Consider the following 17,411-nt stretch of genomic DNA (forward strand, 5'->3'; position numbering starts at 1 on the left):
TTACTGCTGCAAGTCCCTGGCCAATAGGTGGCCATCTCTTCATCTCCTATTGCAAATATGTTTGGCCTAACTGAGCTGCAGCATTGGTGCAGTGTACTAGCATGCGCAACATGTAGCGACAAATGGTAAAACTACCAGATGGATTAGACACTCTATTGTTGAAGCCACAATTTTTTTTAGAGTTTTTCTGTTTAATGTTCGGTGGTTCTGGTAGGCTTATATGCATGCTGGATATATTGCCTTCATTTTAGTGTGTATTTACTCCATGCATGTGGGATTCAATAATGTCCTATGTTACCTATAACATTTTATTTTTAATGAGAATAAATACTAGGGCATCTAGTTTCTGCTCATTCCTGAAAAAGTGTTCGTCTCTTTTCTGAACTCCTCTCGATCTTCTAACTCAGGGAAAGATGAGTTCTCAAACTTACCGTCCTCCAAAACCTGAAGATGTTGCCACTATCTGCTACACGAGTGGCACTACTGGCACACCAAAGGTAAATCATTCACCGTTCTTATTATTCTTTGCTTCATCACGAAACTTTTCTACTTCTACTTCCAGACATGTGATATTGGATGCCAATCTTTTCCCAGGGAGCTGTTCTTTCTCACGAGAACTTAATCGCGAATGTTGCAGGATCAAGCTTGGGCGTTAAGTTTTACCCCTCCGACGTGTGAGGATTTGATATACCCTTTCTTTTTTGCCGTACCTTATTCAATGTCCAAAAACTCATTTTTTGTATTATAATAACGTTGACATGTCTCCTCAGGTATATCTCATACCTACCTTTAGCTCACATCTATGAGAGAGCTAACCAAATTGCACTGCTTCACTATGGTGTTGCCATTGGATTTTACCAAGGGGTATGTAGATTTTGAACTATTTAAGATGAGAGTTAGTAGTACTTTGCATTATTGTATAGAAACTGAACGACATGAAGGACGTGTATTGAGAGAAGTAACTGATAATATGTGATCTTGTATAAGTTTTACTCATCAATGCAATAGTTTGCACTTGAGTTGTTTTTAGTCTGGGCAACTTCTCATAAAAGCTGTGCACCGTTCAGAGACTACTTGAAGGCCATATGCATCAATATCTTTCATCACAAAGATAATATTTTAACCATCCAATTATAGTACTTGTCATGAGTATATTACCGCTGTTTCCAGGATAATTTGAAGCTGATGGATGATTTGGCTGCTTTGAGACCAACCGTATTCGCAAGTGTTCCCCGGCTATATAACAGAATTTATTCTGCGTAATACAACTATACCAGTTATTACACATTTTCATGTTCATTGTGCATATGGCTAGGCATACCTTTTCTGAGGTCCATTTTCTTCAACTGGGTTTTGTTAACTGGTTTATTGCTTGTTTACTCCATAGAATCACAAATGCTGTGAAGGATTCTGGTGGGCTAAAAGAAAGATTATTCCGTACTGCGTACAATGCCAAGAGGCAAGCGCTTGTGAATGGTAAGCACATCATGAAGTTCATTCAAGTTCAGTGTCCCATCCATCCTATTTCTTGTCTAGAAACCATTTAACATAATTATTGCTCACCACTGAAGCATGAAATCAGCCCACACAATTCACTTTATGCACCTGTGTATGTTGACCATAACACGCTATTCCGTAGATTGATTGATTCTTGTTTGAATTGAAAACTGTAGAAGCGGCCCCAACAGTAGAATTTTATTTGAGACCAAGCATATGTAGAAGAGGAGTATGTGCAAGCAAAATTCTTCTATAATTTAATTTTATAAAATCCAACATTGTTCGTGTTAAAGAGCGTATACTAAAGATGAAGTTTTGTTCCTTCTCCTTCCTGTCCAAATTGGTGCCCAGGTAACATAAGTGTGACTAGGATTCCATTTTCCTTCGGGGTTAGCTGTAGTCAGAGTTGGGCTCGCTTTTTGTGCTTTTTTTTTGTGTTCACTTAGTTTAGAAGTTTATTGTGCTTTCTCAAAGTAGTCCTAAATGCCATAATACTGTCTGTTTTTTTCTTGTAAATTGAACGCTGGATATGAAGATAAGTGGCTGCTGACATGTTTAACCTAGACACTGAAAATACTAAAGGTGCAAGTGAACGACCAAATGGGTTCTAACTCTTTATGTAGGTCACTCTTAATAAGATTAAAAGGGTTGATTTGTGTGATAATTGGAAATATAAAGCTTATGTAGCATTTTCATGATTTTCTAGTAGGTAGCAAGTAATCACAATTTCCAAGTTGGAAACATGAATAGTAATCCTCTTGTGTTAGTTACTCCCTCCGTAAACTAATATAAGAGCGTTTAGAATACTAAAGTAGTGATCTAAACGCTTTTATATTAGTTTACAGAGGAAGTATATTTCTGTTGCTTAGCAATGACTGAATGCTGCAAGATGGAAATTTCATTATTCTTGTAAGCACACCATATTTGTCATTTGATCCATTTTCATTCCCTTGCATATATAATGAAATTTACTTACTACGTTGTGTTTTAGGACGAAATCCTTCCCCAATGTGGGATAAGTTAGTATTTAACAAAATAAAAGCTAGGCTTGGTGGACGTGTGAGGCTTATGACTTCAGGCGCTTCTCCATTGTCAGCAGATGTAATGGAATTCCTAAGAATGTAAGCCTATTTCTTGTGCGCTGCCGTGTGTGATAATTGTTGGTAGCTTCATGTTCTTAGAAAGTAAACACTGTTTTTAACTTTTTGTAGATGCTTTGGTGGTGAGGTTCTTGAAGGCTATGGAATGACAGAGACATCTTGTGTCATCACTACAATGGATATTGGTGACAAATTAATTGGTCATGTTGGATCACCAAATCCTTCTTGTGGTAAGTTTTGTGTTTGGTTAACATTTGTGCTTAGGTTGACCATAATATTCTCGTGAAATCATTATTTTATGTTATTAGTGCATAGAGAATCCATCCTAGTAATCTCTACTATTAAAGGGAGTTGGGGATTGTATGTTCGTACGTCCAACTCCCCCACATCCTGCATTAACCTCAAATCAAATCAAATCTTACCAAAAAACCTTAACCAAATCATTCCTTGCGTCCTCCTATTCATACCCAAATCAAATCAAATCTTATCGAAACCTTAACTAAATCAAAACTTTGCTTGCCTTCCCCTTCCCATACTCAAATCGAATCAAATCTTACCAAAATCTAGAATATGATGGGTGTAAGATTTATGTTGGACATGATTGGTGTTGAACCACTAAAATATGTATGCCCCCGTTGCAATACACGGGCAATTAGCTAGTGATGAGTAAATGTGGGTTTGATTTACTGTTTTTAGAGAATGTAGTAGAGGCTTGCCCATTTTCATTAAGCAAGAAGCCAGTCATACAAAATCGCAAGACCAACATGTGGCTGATTTACTAAAAGTAAAGGAAACCACCCACACTCTACCAACAAACACACTCTAAATTGGCACAAGCTCGGCATCTTCCTTGATGCTCCACGAGCGATACTAGGTCGCAATGCTGTCCCGGAACACACTGTTGCTGTTCTGTTTGTGCCATGAAGTCAGCATGTCAGTGCCAGCGTTCATGTCGGATGGAATTCATTCTTTTCTTGAACACATCTCAAAATGCGTGCTGTTTTGTATTAGAAGGGGCACAATGAGAAGGCAGAAAAGCAACCAACAAATCAAACGAAAGCTAAAAAGTCTAGCAAACCAAATAAAAATGGACAGACCCAGTGCATAGAAGCTCCCACACAAGGTGGGGTCTGGGGAGGGATTATAGGAACCTAGTCTTACCCCTGCAAAGTGCAATGCAGAGAGGCTGGTTCGAACCCAGGACCTCTTGGCACAAGTGGGGAGGACTTCACCACTGCGCCAGGCCTGCCCTCAGCAAACCAAATAAAAATGAAACTAGCAAAAACAACAAGCCAAGAAACAAGAAAGGTGAGGAACAAGTAGGTCAGCACAAGCAGAACTGAAGAAATTTTATTTGAGGTTCACTTAGCAAGGTCCATTGACCCATGTTGATTGGATTTCTTTATCCAGAGATAAATTATATTGTGTCTTGAGAAATCTTTCAGTATCTTTCCATGTTGACAGAAATTAAGGTCTCATTTGTAATAATTACATGTAGTTTTGTGTTTTCTTATTCTCTCTTTCGTAATGCAAATATTCTTTTCATTTTCAGAGGTTAAACTTGTGGATGTCCCAGAAATGAATTACACTTGTGAGGATCAACCATATCCTCGTGGAGAAATCTGTGTTAGAGGACCTACAATATTCCGCGGTTACTATAAAGATGAAGTCCAAACGTAATTTGCTATCCTTCAACTCCTATTTGAACTTTTGAATTTCTTAAGTGAGTTAAAATAAATGCATTTGGAAATGTGCAGAAGGGATGTCATTGACAATGATGGCTGGTTGCACACTGGAGACATAGGTTTGTGGCTGCCTGGAGGGCGTCTAAAAATTATAGATAGGTAAAACCGAAAAACTGGATGGCAATTATGCGCATTTTGCTTTCATTTAGATTGCTTAATCTAGTGTAGTTTATCTGTTTGGTGCTTTTATACTGTCCATGTGCGAGATATTAGAACTATCACTAAACAATTCAATAGCTGTAGAGTATAGTTGATCTATTATCTAACGAAGTTCCAAGTGAAAGTGATTCTTCAGAAAAAGAAAAATTATGTTACAGGTTCCTGTGAATAGCAGCAAGGGAATTATCATTTACTGAAAATTATTCTTTTGCTTTCATATTCTTATGACTGATCTTTTGCTTTTATATCGTTATTAGGACTTGAACTTCTGTAGCATACTGGAGCGCTTCTAAGCTAGTTGGATTTTTGTTATGATTTTGGTAGTTGTTTAGGGCGCACAAAGTAGATAAGGCGCACATGATGCTATCAAATTATCAATCCATGTCCTTAAGTTTCCATCTGCTTCCGTTTCTATTTAGGGGAAGTTATATCTTATGTATCAGTGCTTTTAACTTCTGTACAGGTTTCTAATGTTACTCAGAAGTTGCCAATAAACTCTTAATGCTCACTTGAAAGTAGAATGTACTCCCTCCGTTCCAAATTACTCGTCGCAGAAATGGATGTATCTAGAACTAAAATACATCTAGATACATCCATACTTGCGACAAGTAATTCGGAACGGAGGGAGTATTATGTAAGGTTGGCATGGTAGATGATAAAACTCTAATATGTTATTAGAACTTAATAGTATAATATCTGCCACTCAGTTATTCTTTGAATCAGTATAATTTCAAGTATGTTGAGGACTATCTAAAGACAAGTTTGCGGCCCTAAAATTAGAGTGTTGCCGAGTGAAAGCAGCATATCAACCTTCTCAAGTACTGATCAAAATCTGATCACGCATAAATATTATTACAATTTTGCTCACTGTTATTGAACCGTTGAACTTGGTACTTGGTTGGCCTTTGTCCTGTTAAGTAGTGTAATGTATGGAGAATTTTGAGGAATCACCTCAGCTCACAGTATATCCTTTTATTTGGATTAGAGACTCTTTGGGTAATCACCCAATCTCTTTCTGCAGATTTCCCTTGGTTAATTTATTTAGTATGTTCAACTATACTTAGTTTGGTACTAGTTTTCTTCCATTTCTTACTGTTCTGTATTTTTCTGAGCTCCAGGAAAAAGAACATTTTCAAGTTGGCTCAAGGAGAATACATAGCTCCAGAGAAGATTGAGAATGTGTATGCTAAGTGCAAGTTCATTGCTCAATGCTTTATATATGGTAATATTCATGATTTTATATTAATTGTACTTGTACCTATCAATTGTGGTGACATGTTTTCTGAGTTTGTTGATTTGGATGCAGGTGATAGTTTCAACTCTTTTCTAGTTGCCATTGTAGCAGTTGAACCAGATGTTTTGAAGGCTTGGGCTGCATCTCAAGGAATACAAGTAAGTACTTTAACCTTTCATTTCCCACTACCTTATAAAACCAAACATTGAGATGAACTCATTGTTTCTACTCAAATTAGACTCATCTTTGGATTGTATAATTTCATAGGAATTTTTGTGGGATTCTAATCCTCAATAATTTGTTTCCTATAAGGACCCTATTCATCAGATGGATGGGGTTGTCATATTCCTGTCTCTAATTTAACCTACATAAGCTCAAACCTTAATTTTCCTTCTAGAATTCCAATGGAACCTCTCTTTATTTCTCTCGACTTTTGGTCTTCATTCCTCCCAACATTTCTATGTTCATTTATGCGAACCATCCAAAGGCAGTACTTCAATTATTCCTGTTTTGAGATTGTACAGAAGCCCAAAATATGTGGCATCTCATTCATGTTTTTTTCCTATTCCTGCGTTTTCCATTTCTTGTGATTCAAAGAGAAAGGCTTGTTTCTCATATTATGTTTGGTCATTCATGGAATTAGGCAAGTCCTTTTCATTTAGTGAATTAGAGTTAGTATTGAACACTTGAACTCGAAATGTTGGGGACGCAACCAGGACCTTCTTGAGCCTTGTGGTAGGAGCCTGCAACTAGAGTGTTGCTTTTAGCTATACACAAACTTATATTCTTGCTACTATCCCGTCACCATGCATTATTCTCCAAAAAGGATTTTAAGAGTTCGTTTACAGTACTTCTCTGCTGTGTCCTGGAATTTTGAAATGCTAGTAACATGGTATCATGGTATTAGCTGGAAACCGACACTAAACAAATGGCTTAAACTGGTCCCACTGATGATGTTAGTACAGCGCATTAAAGCAGCACTAGTTCCATTACGGATGGCTGGACGGCAAGAAGACCAGGAGACCAGGATCACTGTATTGTAGCAGGAGATGGTCACTGTGTTGGGCAAAGATTTGCAGCAGCAAGTAAAAGAGGAAAGTCCTTAAGGAAAGTATAGGATTAGGACAAAGTCCTGTTGTATATGGGAAGGTCTATTAAGGGCGTGTTTGGTAGCCCTCTGGCTCCGTAACTCCTCAGCTCCAGGTCGGAAGCCCAGCCGAACGATCCGAATCCTGGTTATACAAGTGGGAAGCTGGCTATTCGCGTAGTGTAAAATTAGAGGAGCGGTGGAGTTGGAACATCCGAGCTCCCAGAAATCAAAGGAGCGGGAGTTGACAGAAATTACTCCCGATTGCCACTGCCAAGTGAACTTGCGTACCGGTTCGCACTGATTTTTCTCTCCCATGACGTGCTTGTTCCCCTCCTCTCCCTCCCCTGCCGCTCGTTCCCCTTATATTCCTCAACCGCCGCCGACGCGCTCGCGCATGTCCTCCTTCTTGGCCGATCTGACCTAGCTCTGCCGCCAGGAGTTCGAGCCTCTCCGGCTGATTCCACACCCAGGTCCTTCTCTCTGTCCCGTATCGACGGCTCCGTCCCGGCGGCTGCGTTCCTGGCGGCCCAGTTGAGCGCCGCCCGCGAGAGTGGGCGTGGGGGAGAGTGGTCTCGCCGCCCACGTTGTGGCATTTGTCTGCGCACGCGCTGGGCTGGGCTGTGCTGGCTCACGCACTACTCGTAGCTAGGCGTCAGTGCTGCACTCCGATCTCTTCCATTACTGAATGATAGAGTGTGCTATTTGATAGAATGGATTTGGAGCAAAGTGGGCAACAAATTACGTGTTGAAGTTCAGGCAAATCGTGGCCTTTATCTCCCTATTTGATAGCAAATTGACAGCTTCAGGAAACACCCTGTTCTGTCAGTGCTGCAGGTTGAAGAAGCATCAAGGTGGGCCAAGAGGTGAGAACGTGGGAGGGCTGGGTTGCAGCCAAGCCAAATGGGCTGCCAGCCCAAGACAGCGCTAACCAGCGAGAAGCTATGGAGCCGAACGATCTGTGAACTCCAGGATTTTTCAGGAGAAGCTGGCTATGGTTTTGGGCTATGGAGTTGAGGATTCTGAGGCTGTGGAGAGCTACCGAACACGCCCTAAGTCTAATCGTATTAGGAGTGATCAAGGGTCTAAGCCTCCACCATATAAGGATCCCATCTATCTACTCCCTCCATTCCAAATTACTCGTCGGAGAAATGGATGTATCTAGAACTAAAATACATCTAGATACATCCATACCTGTGACAAGTAATTCGGAACGGAGGGAGTATGTTTCAGGGAAGCAAGAAATAATCAGTCTAATCTCTCTCCCCATCCTCTCTTTCTGAACGTATGTCCACCCAATCTCTCGCAGCCATAGAGTTTGGCTATCTTCAGCATGGTAGTTATTGCGTCGTGAATCAAATTCACAACAGGTCGAATACTTCATTTGCCACCAATAGCTAGTCACTATCTTAGTTTTCTGGATGAGTTGCCTTACATCGAGAGGTATCTAGACGTACATGGAGGAACACTCCACAATTTCTTACTTTTTATGTTACTAGTAAGCTTGCACGTGCAACGCACGTTAAATGTTGACCACAAATATATAAATTTGATTAATACACAATGTTGTTATGTCACTCGAGTAGTTTTTCCATAAATGAGACATCCCCAGGTTTGATAGGTTGCAAAAGAAAAAGAAATCTAGTTATGATTGAAAAGCAACCTTGCATTGTGTTCAGTACGTGGAGATGCAACTCTACAATTGGTCTAAATTCATTGTGTAAGCAATGGATAACTAAAACCTGGGGAAAAAGATAAAGAGATAGTTAAGTCTACAGATACTATATAATATGAGGTTGCTAACCAAATGCTTATATAAACCTGCAAATGGCCTTGATAAGGTATCATGAAATTTCCGGTAGTCAATTACGTGTTACAGATAAACATAACTCACACTTGAACGACTACTAAAATATAAAACAAATATCTCACATAAAAAAATTAATGGTATTGAACCAATATTCTAAAGTAAAATCTTAACACGAAACAATCCACTTTTGACAATCAAAATGAGCTAGCTCTATTCTGAAGGTATAGCATTACAATTTACGACATAGTCTCCGGTCACTAACCTGCAGGGCAGGTTTGTACACAGGTGTGTTAAAAATTAACCTCTCTAAGAAGAAAAGACAGAGTAAAAGAACAAAAAGCTTGGCTCAACTCAATTTCTGACAGGAAGCTGATAATCTCCATCTATTATGTTTTCTTGAGTTCCACATCTCCACCAGTACCCGACAATCGGATTCAAAGGAAACATCAGGCCATTCTTCCTTGTTTTAATAGCAATTTAGTAATATAACAGAGGCAACAGAGATATCAGACAAAAAACAAACTCAAACTCTAAATAGATTATGCATGTTTGGTCTTTAAATGGGGAATGTTTCCCTGATTCTAAGGGAGATGTAGCTGGATGATGATTCTCCATATGTGACAGGCTAAAACCATGGCGAAGTAATGAAATCAGTAGAACAATGTCCATACTGAGAAGCTATTGAATGTTTTTATTCCAGCTTGACATCTACATTGATCTAGAATGCAGACTTTCCCTCATACATTGATAAGATCGACCAGACTAAACCAGCCTTGAAAGGTTCCATCCCAACAGTTAACCTAGATGGGACACTATATATAGAAAAGGCATAGGGATCAGGCAAACAGAAGTTCTACAGATTGGTTTTCTGTCATAGGTCACAACAAGTAACCTGAATGATAAGCCTTGCTTTCACTACAAGTCCTACAGATTGCTTTGCTTTAAAAGGTCTCAAGTATGATTGTTTACATAAACTCAACAAACATAACTATTCGGTCTGATGGTTAAGAAAGAAAATAGAAGATAAGTTGTTGGAGCTCAGTTGATTGTCCTCATAATCCTACTGTAAATTGACTTGTGCATCAACCTAAATACTTATGCATGTCTATCTAGCTGTGTACAATTAAGCATGCGAAAAAACAACACATTTTAGGCATCAGTGCCAACTGATCCCTCAAATATGATATTAATTCTACAAATGGAAATGATAAGGTTTGTTTTTCTCAAGCTGAGGGTATAAGATGCAAGAATAAACAAATAATGTTAGTCTCTGTTCGTCATCCGAGAAGTAGGTAATCCAGCTATACTAAATCCAACTGAAAAGGCCAACAATAATAAATAGGTAAGCTGCTCACTGCTCACGGCTTCATGCATATATTCCGCATGGCTGCCACGGTCTAATTGCACTTGAATCAAACAAAGCAACTTCACATGAGTCACCAATGACATCATTGAACACATCATACATAAGTCAAAAGGATGCAACATACATGGACAGAACAATATGCATAGAAAAATGGCAGGTGCATATCCCATACTTAACCACTACCAAAATACCAAATAACGTTGATCCGATCTAATCAAACTCTACTCCTTCCAGCAACAAGCTACATTTGAACTGAATTGCACAAGCAACTAACCTTCTAACCTTCTTGGAAACCTGGATCACCTCCCTGAACCTTGGGTGTACATTAGGGCTTCTCTCCATGGGCCTGTTCAAAATCATGTGAACACAGTTAGAGCATCTACTTTAGTTCAGCTAAATATGGTACAACCAAGTATATATATCCTATATAGAATTCTGAACTTCTAACTGCCTTGTCATTCTTTTTATTCCAATGTACCGAGCTTGATCTGGTTTGAGGGCTTCTAGATCATGTTTAGAAATGTTATCTTGTAAACATTTTTAAGCAAGAACCAGGGAACTTAGTGTAGTTACAAAGACACCATGTCTGACCAAGCACCAATGCCAGCTCTAAATGCAGTCACCATTTTTCAGCAGGAACTTAGTTCATGTACAATCCAAAAACATGCACTTAAGTTCCCTTCCATCCTGCAATCCAAACAACATGCACGTAAGTTCCCTTCCATATGCAATCTAAGTTAAGCAGGCTAGTCTAAAAATCTGCACTTAAGCAGCTCTAATCCGTCTCTGCTCCAGCTCTTTCCTTAATCCACCACCTGCTCCAGCTCCTTCCTCAATTTGCCTCGAATCCCTTGTACCGCATATCCTGAAACAAATCATCATCAACAAACTTTAGTATCTTCGATGGAGAATTATGGAGGTATACTCTACCGCAAAGTACCGACCTGAAGTTGAGTAGTGGCCTTAGAGACATAGATCTAAAACTGGTAGGCTCAATAGTTGGTAAGAAACACTTATATAATTAGAGAAAAGGTATGCAAACTTTTTAAGTTAGCAAGTGCTATCAGCTAGCACCATGGCCGTCTCTGTTTGTGTTCGTCGAACATGCTACAATATAGTACAAAATAAATAATTTTGATGAATACAAAGTAATAATGAGTGAGCAGAAGTGTTAAGCTTAATCAATAAAAAGCCTAAAGCTCTCCAGCCGAGCCTAGACTTGTCAATGTAAATGTATCATATTCTGCCTACACATTGTGCATACCAATCTCTTCGTCGTCTCGACCTACACCGCTAACTTATTAAAATCCTATCCATCAAAATTTATCTCATGACAATATCTAGCACTTGGTCTTACCTGGCTATGTCTGCCGGTCTGGCCGTCACATGGCCCTCCTCCGGAGAAGCACGCGTCAGCGCCGTTCAGGCCGTCCATGGTGCAAGACCAGAAATAAGGAGGTGCGAGACCAGAAATTCATCCGGCAACAACTACCATTCTTCACAGTTGGAATAAGTTAACAACCGCCACATCGAATCTGTGCTAAAATACATGACCCACCTTCAGTTGCCTGGCTAACTATGGACACGTGAAATGAGTAAGAGAAGATTGATAATTGCATAACCATGAAATTACACAAAGAATAATTCAGGAGAGGGAAGCTACTGAACCCCGTTACATAGGAACAAATTCAGCTTGTCATTTGATTCTTGGCATGGAATGGGATGCCAAATTTAAAAATAATTTATACAACCAAAATTGGACAGATTTATGAAAATCAAATTAACTTTCAGTGTATTCGTATTCTGGAAATCGTCATGTAAAACTATGACCACTCATGAGAACATATATATATAGAGAGAGACAAATCAAACAACATGACAGGTGATAGACTGGGTGTCATGACTAATTTACAATTTATTGGTAGAGGAACAGATCATAATTTCTTTGCTAAATGGGAAAAAACAACTATTTCATCAGTGATGTATGACAGTGACTTACTATTACCAGTTAACTAATGTCATCATGCAGACATAGAAATACGAATTAAAAAAACTTGTCTCATGGATGCCTCCTTATGCCTATGCTCCTCCGACAGGTGCTCGGATCCAACAGCATGTCCTCTTCCTGTAAGGAATCAGTACAGATACACATGTGTGTGAGAGAAAGTAGACCCAAAAGGAAGAACACAGAGGGGTGTTGTCCTACGTACCTCTTCCACAATCTACAGTGTGCGTCTTCGCTGTGCTCTCTCTCTCTCTCAACCGCTTATGTAGATCCAGACCGAGCATGGGGCAGATTTCGCACAGTGCGACGGAAAAGAAGAAAATCAGGCAGCGAGGGGCGGCGTGCTCCAGTGTGGGCCGTGCGTGTGTCAGGCGCCGCTGCAAGGCAAGGCGTTGCGGGCGGGCGAGAAGGAGGCACTGAGGAGTAGGAGGACGACGGGGTGGGCGTTCTTGGGGAAGGCAGTATCGCGCGGGGAGGAGCCGAGGAGCGACATTGTCGCGTGGGTAGGTGGGGCAGGCGGCGGGGAGCGGCGATGCTTTCAGCTAGTTGGTGTCGCGAGGACGGCTGCGGCCGCCGGGAAGCGCCCCCATCCAACCCCGCGCGCCAGGCGGCCGTCGGAGCCCGCTCGCCGGCGAGCACCTCCTCAGCCGCCGCCAGGACTCTCCTTCTCTTCCCCTCTCCTCTCTCGAAGATGCGCTGCCGCCCGAGTTGGCTTGACCCGCATACATCGGCTAGCATCCCAGGCGACCTGTCGCGCGACGAACCTGCCACCGCTTGCCAGCCCAACCGCCCGCCCGCATCTCTAGCGAACGGCATATGGCGCGGGCGGCGTATGGCGGGAGGGCGGCTAGCGAACGACGGGAGGATGGGGGGAGGCCAAGCTGAGAGGAGGATGATGCGGGTGGCGAACGGCGGGAGGCGGCGGGAGGATGGGCGGAACGGCTGGTGTGCGGGCATGGATGAGGAGGAGCGGACGGAAGTCCTTTTTTTTTTCTTTTGGCGGGGCGAGCGGGCGGAAGTCGTGCGGGCGTGGTGCGCAGCGGTTTCTTTTTGCGAACAGCGGGGTGGGTTAGCGATTGATGGAGTAGTTGATTAACCCGTGGCTTGCAGCGTTAAATATCGAAGGATTACGAGCCATTAGATCTTGTAGATGGATGGATCTGATTGTTTGGATCTGCCCCTCTCTTTTTTATATAGTAGATGGCATGGTGGGTAATTAAAGCGTAAAACGCGTTTAGTATGCTGGAGGGATGTAGACCATCAGATTGCAGGTTTCGATGGATAGGATGATCTGGTTCTCCGCCCTCTCTTTCTTTTATAGTGGTAGTAGATGCACAAAAAGTGGCTATGCAGCCCTAAATATAGAAACTGTATGTGTGCACCATTTTAATATTATTTTTTCTGTATATGTTTTTTTCCACAAAAACTGCAAGTACATCTGAGATCCCCCCCACCCCCCGCAAATGGACACAAGCTTTTCTTTTGTTGGCTGGTGCCACTGTACAAGGGATCCCTGGCTCAGTTAGCATATTTCTACTTTGTTGACCTTAATGGTGTAGAAAACTGGGTTCTATAATTAGAATAGTGGCATTCTGTTTCATAGTATTTCCTTTAGATATGCTACTTGTCATTTTGCTTTTCTTTTGATCAACTTTGCACTTCCTCAAGACATTATCTTCCTTCATGGTTTCATCCTTAAAGTGGTGCTGAGAAATAACACACTTGGGTCATACTTTCTTTTGTTATTGTCATTTCATATATCCTCCAATGGTTCTCACATACAATCCAATCTTGTCATGTTATTTTCTAATATAAATGCTGTCTAATCTCTAGAGCGAGGACTTAAGACAGCTTTGTGTCGACCCGAGAGCAAAAGCTGCTGTCTTGGCTGACATGGATTCTATTGGAAAGGAAGCACAGGTTTCTCTCTGCACTTCCGACTGTACATACATTCTCCATAAGTAATCTAGGAGTATTATATCATCCCTTGATAAATATTTGTATTATCATCTACCAGCTAAGAGGTTTTGAATTTGCCAAAGCTGTTACTCTTGTTGCTGAACCTTTCACAGTAGAAAATGGTCTCCTCACCCCCACGTTCAAGGTAAGCACGTTCATTCTGTTACAGTAGTAGGTTTAAATATGGTGAAGCTAACCTCAGTATGAACTATGAATCTTTTACAGGTCAAAAGACCGCAAGCTAAGGCCTACTTCACGAAAGAGCTCGCTGATATGTATGCACAACTGCGTGACGCCGAATCAGCTAGGCAGAAGTTGTAATTACTCGAGAAATGTTCAGGAGTAAGGTTCAAACCAATACAGGACAGGTTCACACAATGGAGCAAGGATTTCTCATTTGCTTTATGAGCAGGAATACCTTTCACCCCAGGAGTGGTGTTGGGTGTGGTTATATTTATAAAGGAATAAACCGAAGGCCCCATTATAGAATTTCGTTCGTTATTTTGGTAGAAGGTATACAATTTATAGGAAAACATTCTTGATATAACTATACCCATCAACAGTTCATGCCTTCTTGCTGCTGCAGAAGTTATACAAAAGACTGAAGATATCCTATACCTGTAAGTTATAGGAAAACATTCTGTAACCATCATCATGTTCAAATATATATGTTACATTAAGGCAAAAATTGAGAAGAAAACACTGGTGAGGTTTCAACACTACTCTTAATCACACGAGCAAATTCACGGAAGAACTTGGGGAATTTGGATTAGGGTTTGCGCCGCCAAGGTGGGCGATACAAAGGCAGCCGTTTCGGTGGCCTAGGGTTTAGCCCTATTACAAGTTAGCTGCCTTCTCACGGCCGATCCTAGGCTTATAAGCCATTACGACTTATTGGAGGTAAAAACAGAAAGAATTCTGAAAGGACCATAGTACTTGGAGTGGAGCTTCAAATGTTTGTGAATGCTAAGGGAAGTGTGCAGTAGAGTTGGGTCTTCAAGTAAACCATATCCCTAGGTTCAAATGATCTATTAGACATGTTGTTTGCAAAGAATTTCATTCTCTCCTTTGCTTTGAGCAGGTTCTCCTTGATGATTGCTGCAATATCTTCAAGACTGAAAAATGATTGTCAAGGGAGCAATCTTCAGGATAAAGAGCAGCCTCAGCAACCGTAGTAGGTTTTCTTCCATAAACTGCATGAAAAGAAGTCATTTTGAGAGCAGTGGAAGGTGCTGTACCACCATTACGCTAGAGATAGCCAATAGCACCATTTCTTAGGCTAGTTGAATGTCATACATTTGAGGTAGTTTTCAAGACATTGGTTCACTCTCTCCGTCTGACCATCAGTTTGTGGGTGGTATGAAGTTCTTAATGGAGTTAATTCCTAGTCTCCTGAATAGATCTTGCCAGAGCTGGTTGGTAAAAATCCCGCCCCTATTAGTGGCAATTGCACAAGGCAACCTATGTAGTTTAAAAATATTGCCAATGAAAGTAGTAGCCACTGATCTTATTGAAATGGGGTGCTTCATGGGAAGAAAATGGTTGTATTTAGTGAATCTGTCTACAACCCACTAGTATGATATCTTTTCCATTTGACAAGGGAAGACCTTTCACAAAGTCCATGGAGATGTGAGTCCATGCAAACAAGGGAGTGGGCAGATGTTGCAGCAGACCTACTTACAATGCTTTGGCTTGTTAATTTGGCACACAGGGCACTGCTGAATAAACTGTTGCACATGCAGCTTCATTCCAGGTCGGTAAAATAAGAGCTTGAGTCTTTGTTAAGTGGCTCTTTGACCAGGGTGGTGCAGCTTCATTCCAGGTCGGTAAAATAAAAGCTTGAGTCTTTGGTAAGTGGCTCTTTGACCAGAGTGACCACCTAGCTCACTATTATGAAATGTTGTCAATAAACTAGTTCTTAGGGTAGGGGAATTTCCAATAAGAATTCTGTTCTTATATCTGAACAAACCCTATTATAATTTATAATTAGGAGTGCCATCAGGGGTAAGGGCAAGTTGAGTGAGCAGACCCTTGCACTTAGGGTCATCGACGTAACTCGCTATTACTTCAGTAGCCCAAACATGATGAACAATAGTGCTAGTAAGAGCACATTGAGTTGATATTTAACTCTAGATAGGGCATCAGCTACCTTGTTGGTCTTTCCCTTTTTATATTCCATTGAAAATTGTAGGCCAAAATCTGATCAACGGTTTAAGCTGAATTCCATCAATTAATTTCTGCTCCATAATGTACTTTAAACTTTCTTGATCTATCCTAAGAATCAGTGAAGAAGCAGCAAAATAATGCTTCCACTTTTTGAGTGCTTCCAGAATAGCAATTGTTTCTTTGTCATAAGTTGACAAGGTCTTGGCCCTTGGGTCCTAGAGTTTTGCTGAAGTAAGAAATAGGCCTTCCCTTCTACATTACTATAGCCCCAACCCCATAATTGCAAGCATCAACCTTTAGGAAAGAACTCCATAATCCCATAATTGCAGGCATAACCTGGCTCTGATATTATATGTGATAGCTTAACTTGATAGGGATAATAGATTACTCATATCAATAAGAAATTCTTATTTTTCGGGAGCCCATTCGGAAAGAACTCCAAAGTTAAGTGTGCTCATCTTGAAGCAATTTCAGGATGAGTGACCTCAGAAGCAGAGAAAGTTCATGGAAGATGTTATGCCTAAGAAGGCACCTCCTGCTGCCAAGGCCAAGACTGTTGCTAAGGCCAAAGGCAAGACCACCATAAACATGGCTGCTTCTCAGAAGAGTAAGGCCCCAATGCTAGAGAAAATAGATGATGAAGAAGCCCCAGTGCACCTCAAGAAGCTTAGACCGTTCATGCCAGCTCACGATGACTCGTCCCGTGGTAGAGAACATGAAAGAGAGGAAGGATAAAGGACTAAGGAGATGGAGAACCATAAATACTTATGCCATCAGAAAGAGGACAGTTGTGGACTATCGTTTCCACATCAAGGAGCAACAGGAGTTCTACGAGACTGTTCTTCTTAACAAGAGCCCGACTGTCAATGACATGAGATGGGTAGATTGGGAGTACATAGATGCTCATCCCGACCGCTTTCTGCATGAGAACTTAAAGACACTAGAGCTTGACGAGTTCATTGGTACAAACTTGACTGCATGGAATGACGAGATCATTGTGCAATTCTATTCAATTGCAAATTTCTACCCAGATGGCAAAATTAGATGGATGACAGAGGGAGTAGATATGAGTCTCCAGTTGAAGAATAGATAGAGTTGATCAATGCACTTCCCAATAGTGAGAACTATGTGGATATATATATGCCAAGCCTCGCATGGATCACAACTCCATGGCAAACATGTATACAGCTATCGCTCCGAAAGATGTTGTAAAACATAAGCTGGGATCCATCTACTACCTCTTGCATGGGCTTGCTACTATCAACACCATCTTGAGGCACACT

At 41.0% G+C, this 17,411-nt stretch overlaps 1 protein-coding gene across 1 annotated transcript in view; it reads left to right on the plus strand.

Moving 5' to 3' along the window:
• The window catches only part of LOC119300811 (long chain acyl-CoA synthetase 6, peroxisomal-like), a 20,472-nt gene extending 5,119 nt beyond the window's left edge, over positions 1–15,353 (plus strand). The window contains exons 10-23 of the mRNA XM_037577696.1: positions 408–497; positions 595–674; positions 771–864; positions 1,171–1,259; positions 1,388–1,476; positions 2,489–2,618; positions 2,709–2,827; positions 4,150–4,273; positions 4,355–4,441; positions 5,620–5,723; positions 5,808–5,893; positions 13,837–13,923; positions 14,021–14,107; positions 14,188–15,353. Of these exons, the coding sequence (XP_037433593.1) occupies positions 408–497; positions 595–674; positions 771–864; positions 1,171–1,259; positions 1,388–1,476; positions 2,489–2,618; positions 2,709–2,827; positions 4,150–4,273; positions 4,355–4,441; positions 5,620–5,723; positions 5,808–5,893; positions 13,837–13,923; positions 14,021–14,107; positions 14,188–14,283 (1,362 nt within the window). The 3' untranslated portion in view covers positions 14,284–15,353. The remainder of the gene's footprint in view (positions 1–407; positions 498–594; positions 675–770; positions 865–1,170; positions 1,260–1,387; positions 1,477–2,488; positions 2,619–2,708; positions 2,828–4,149; positions 4,274–4,354; positions 4,442–5,619; positions 5,724–5,807; positions 5,894–13,836; positions 13,924–14,020; positions 14,108–14,187) is intronic.
• Positions 15,354–17,411: the final 2,058 nt, after the last annotated feature.

The sequence above is a fragment of the Triticum dicoccoides genome, chromosome 5A (genome assembly GCF_002162155.2).
Source record: "Triticum dicoccoides isolate Atlit2015 ecotype Zavitan chromosome 5A, WEW_v2.0, whole genome shotgun sequence".
NCBI classification, from domain to species: Eukaryota; Viridiplantae; Streptophyta; class Magnoliopsida; order Poales; family Poaceae; genus Triticum; species Triticum dicoccoides.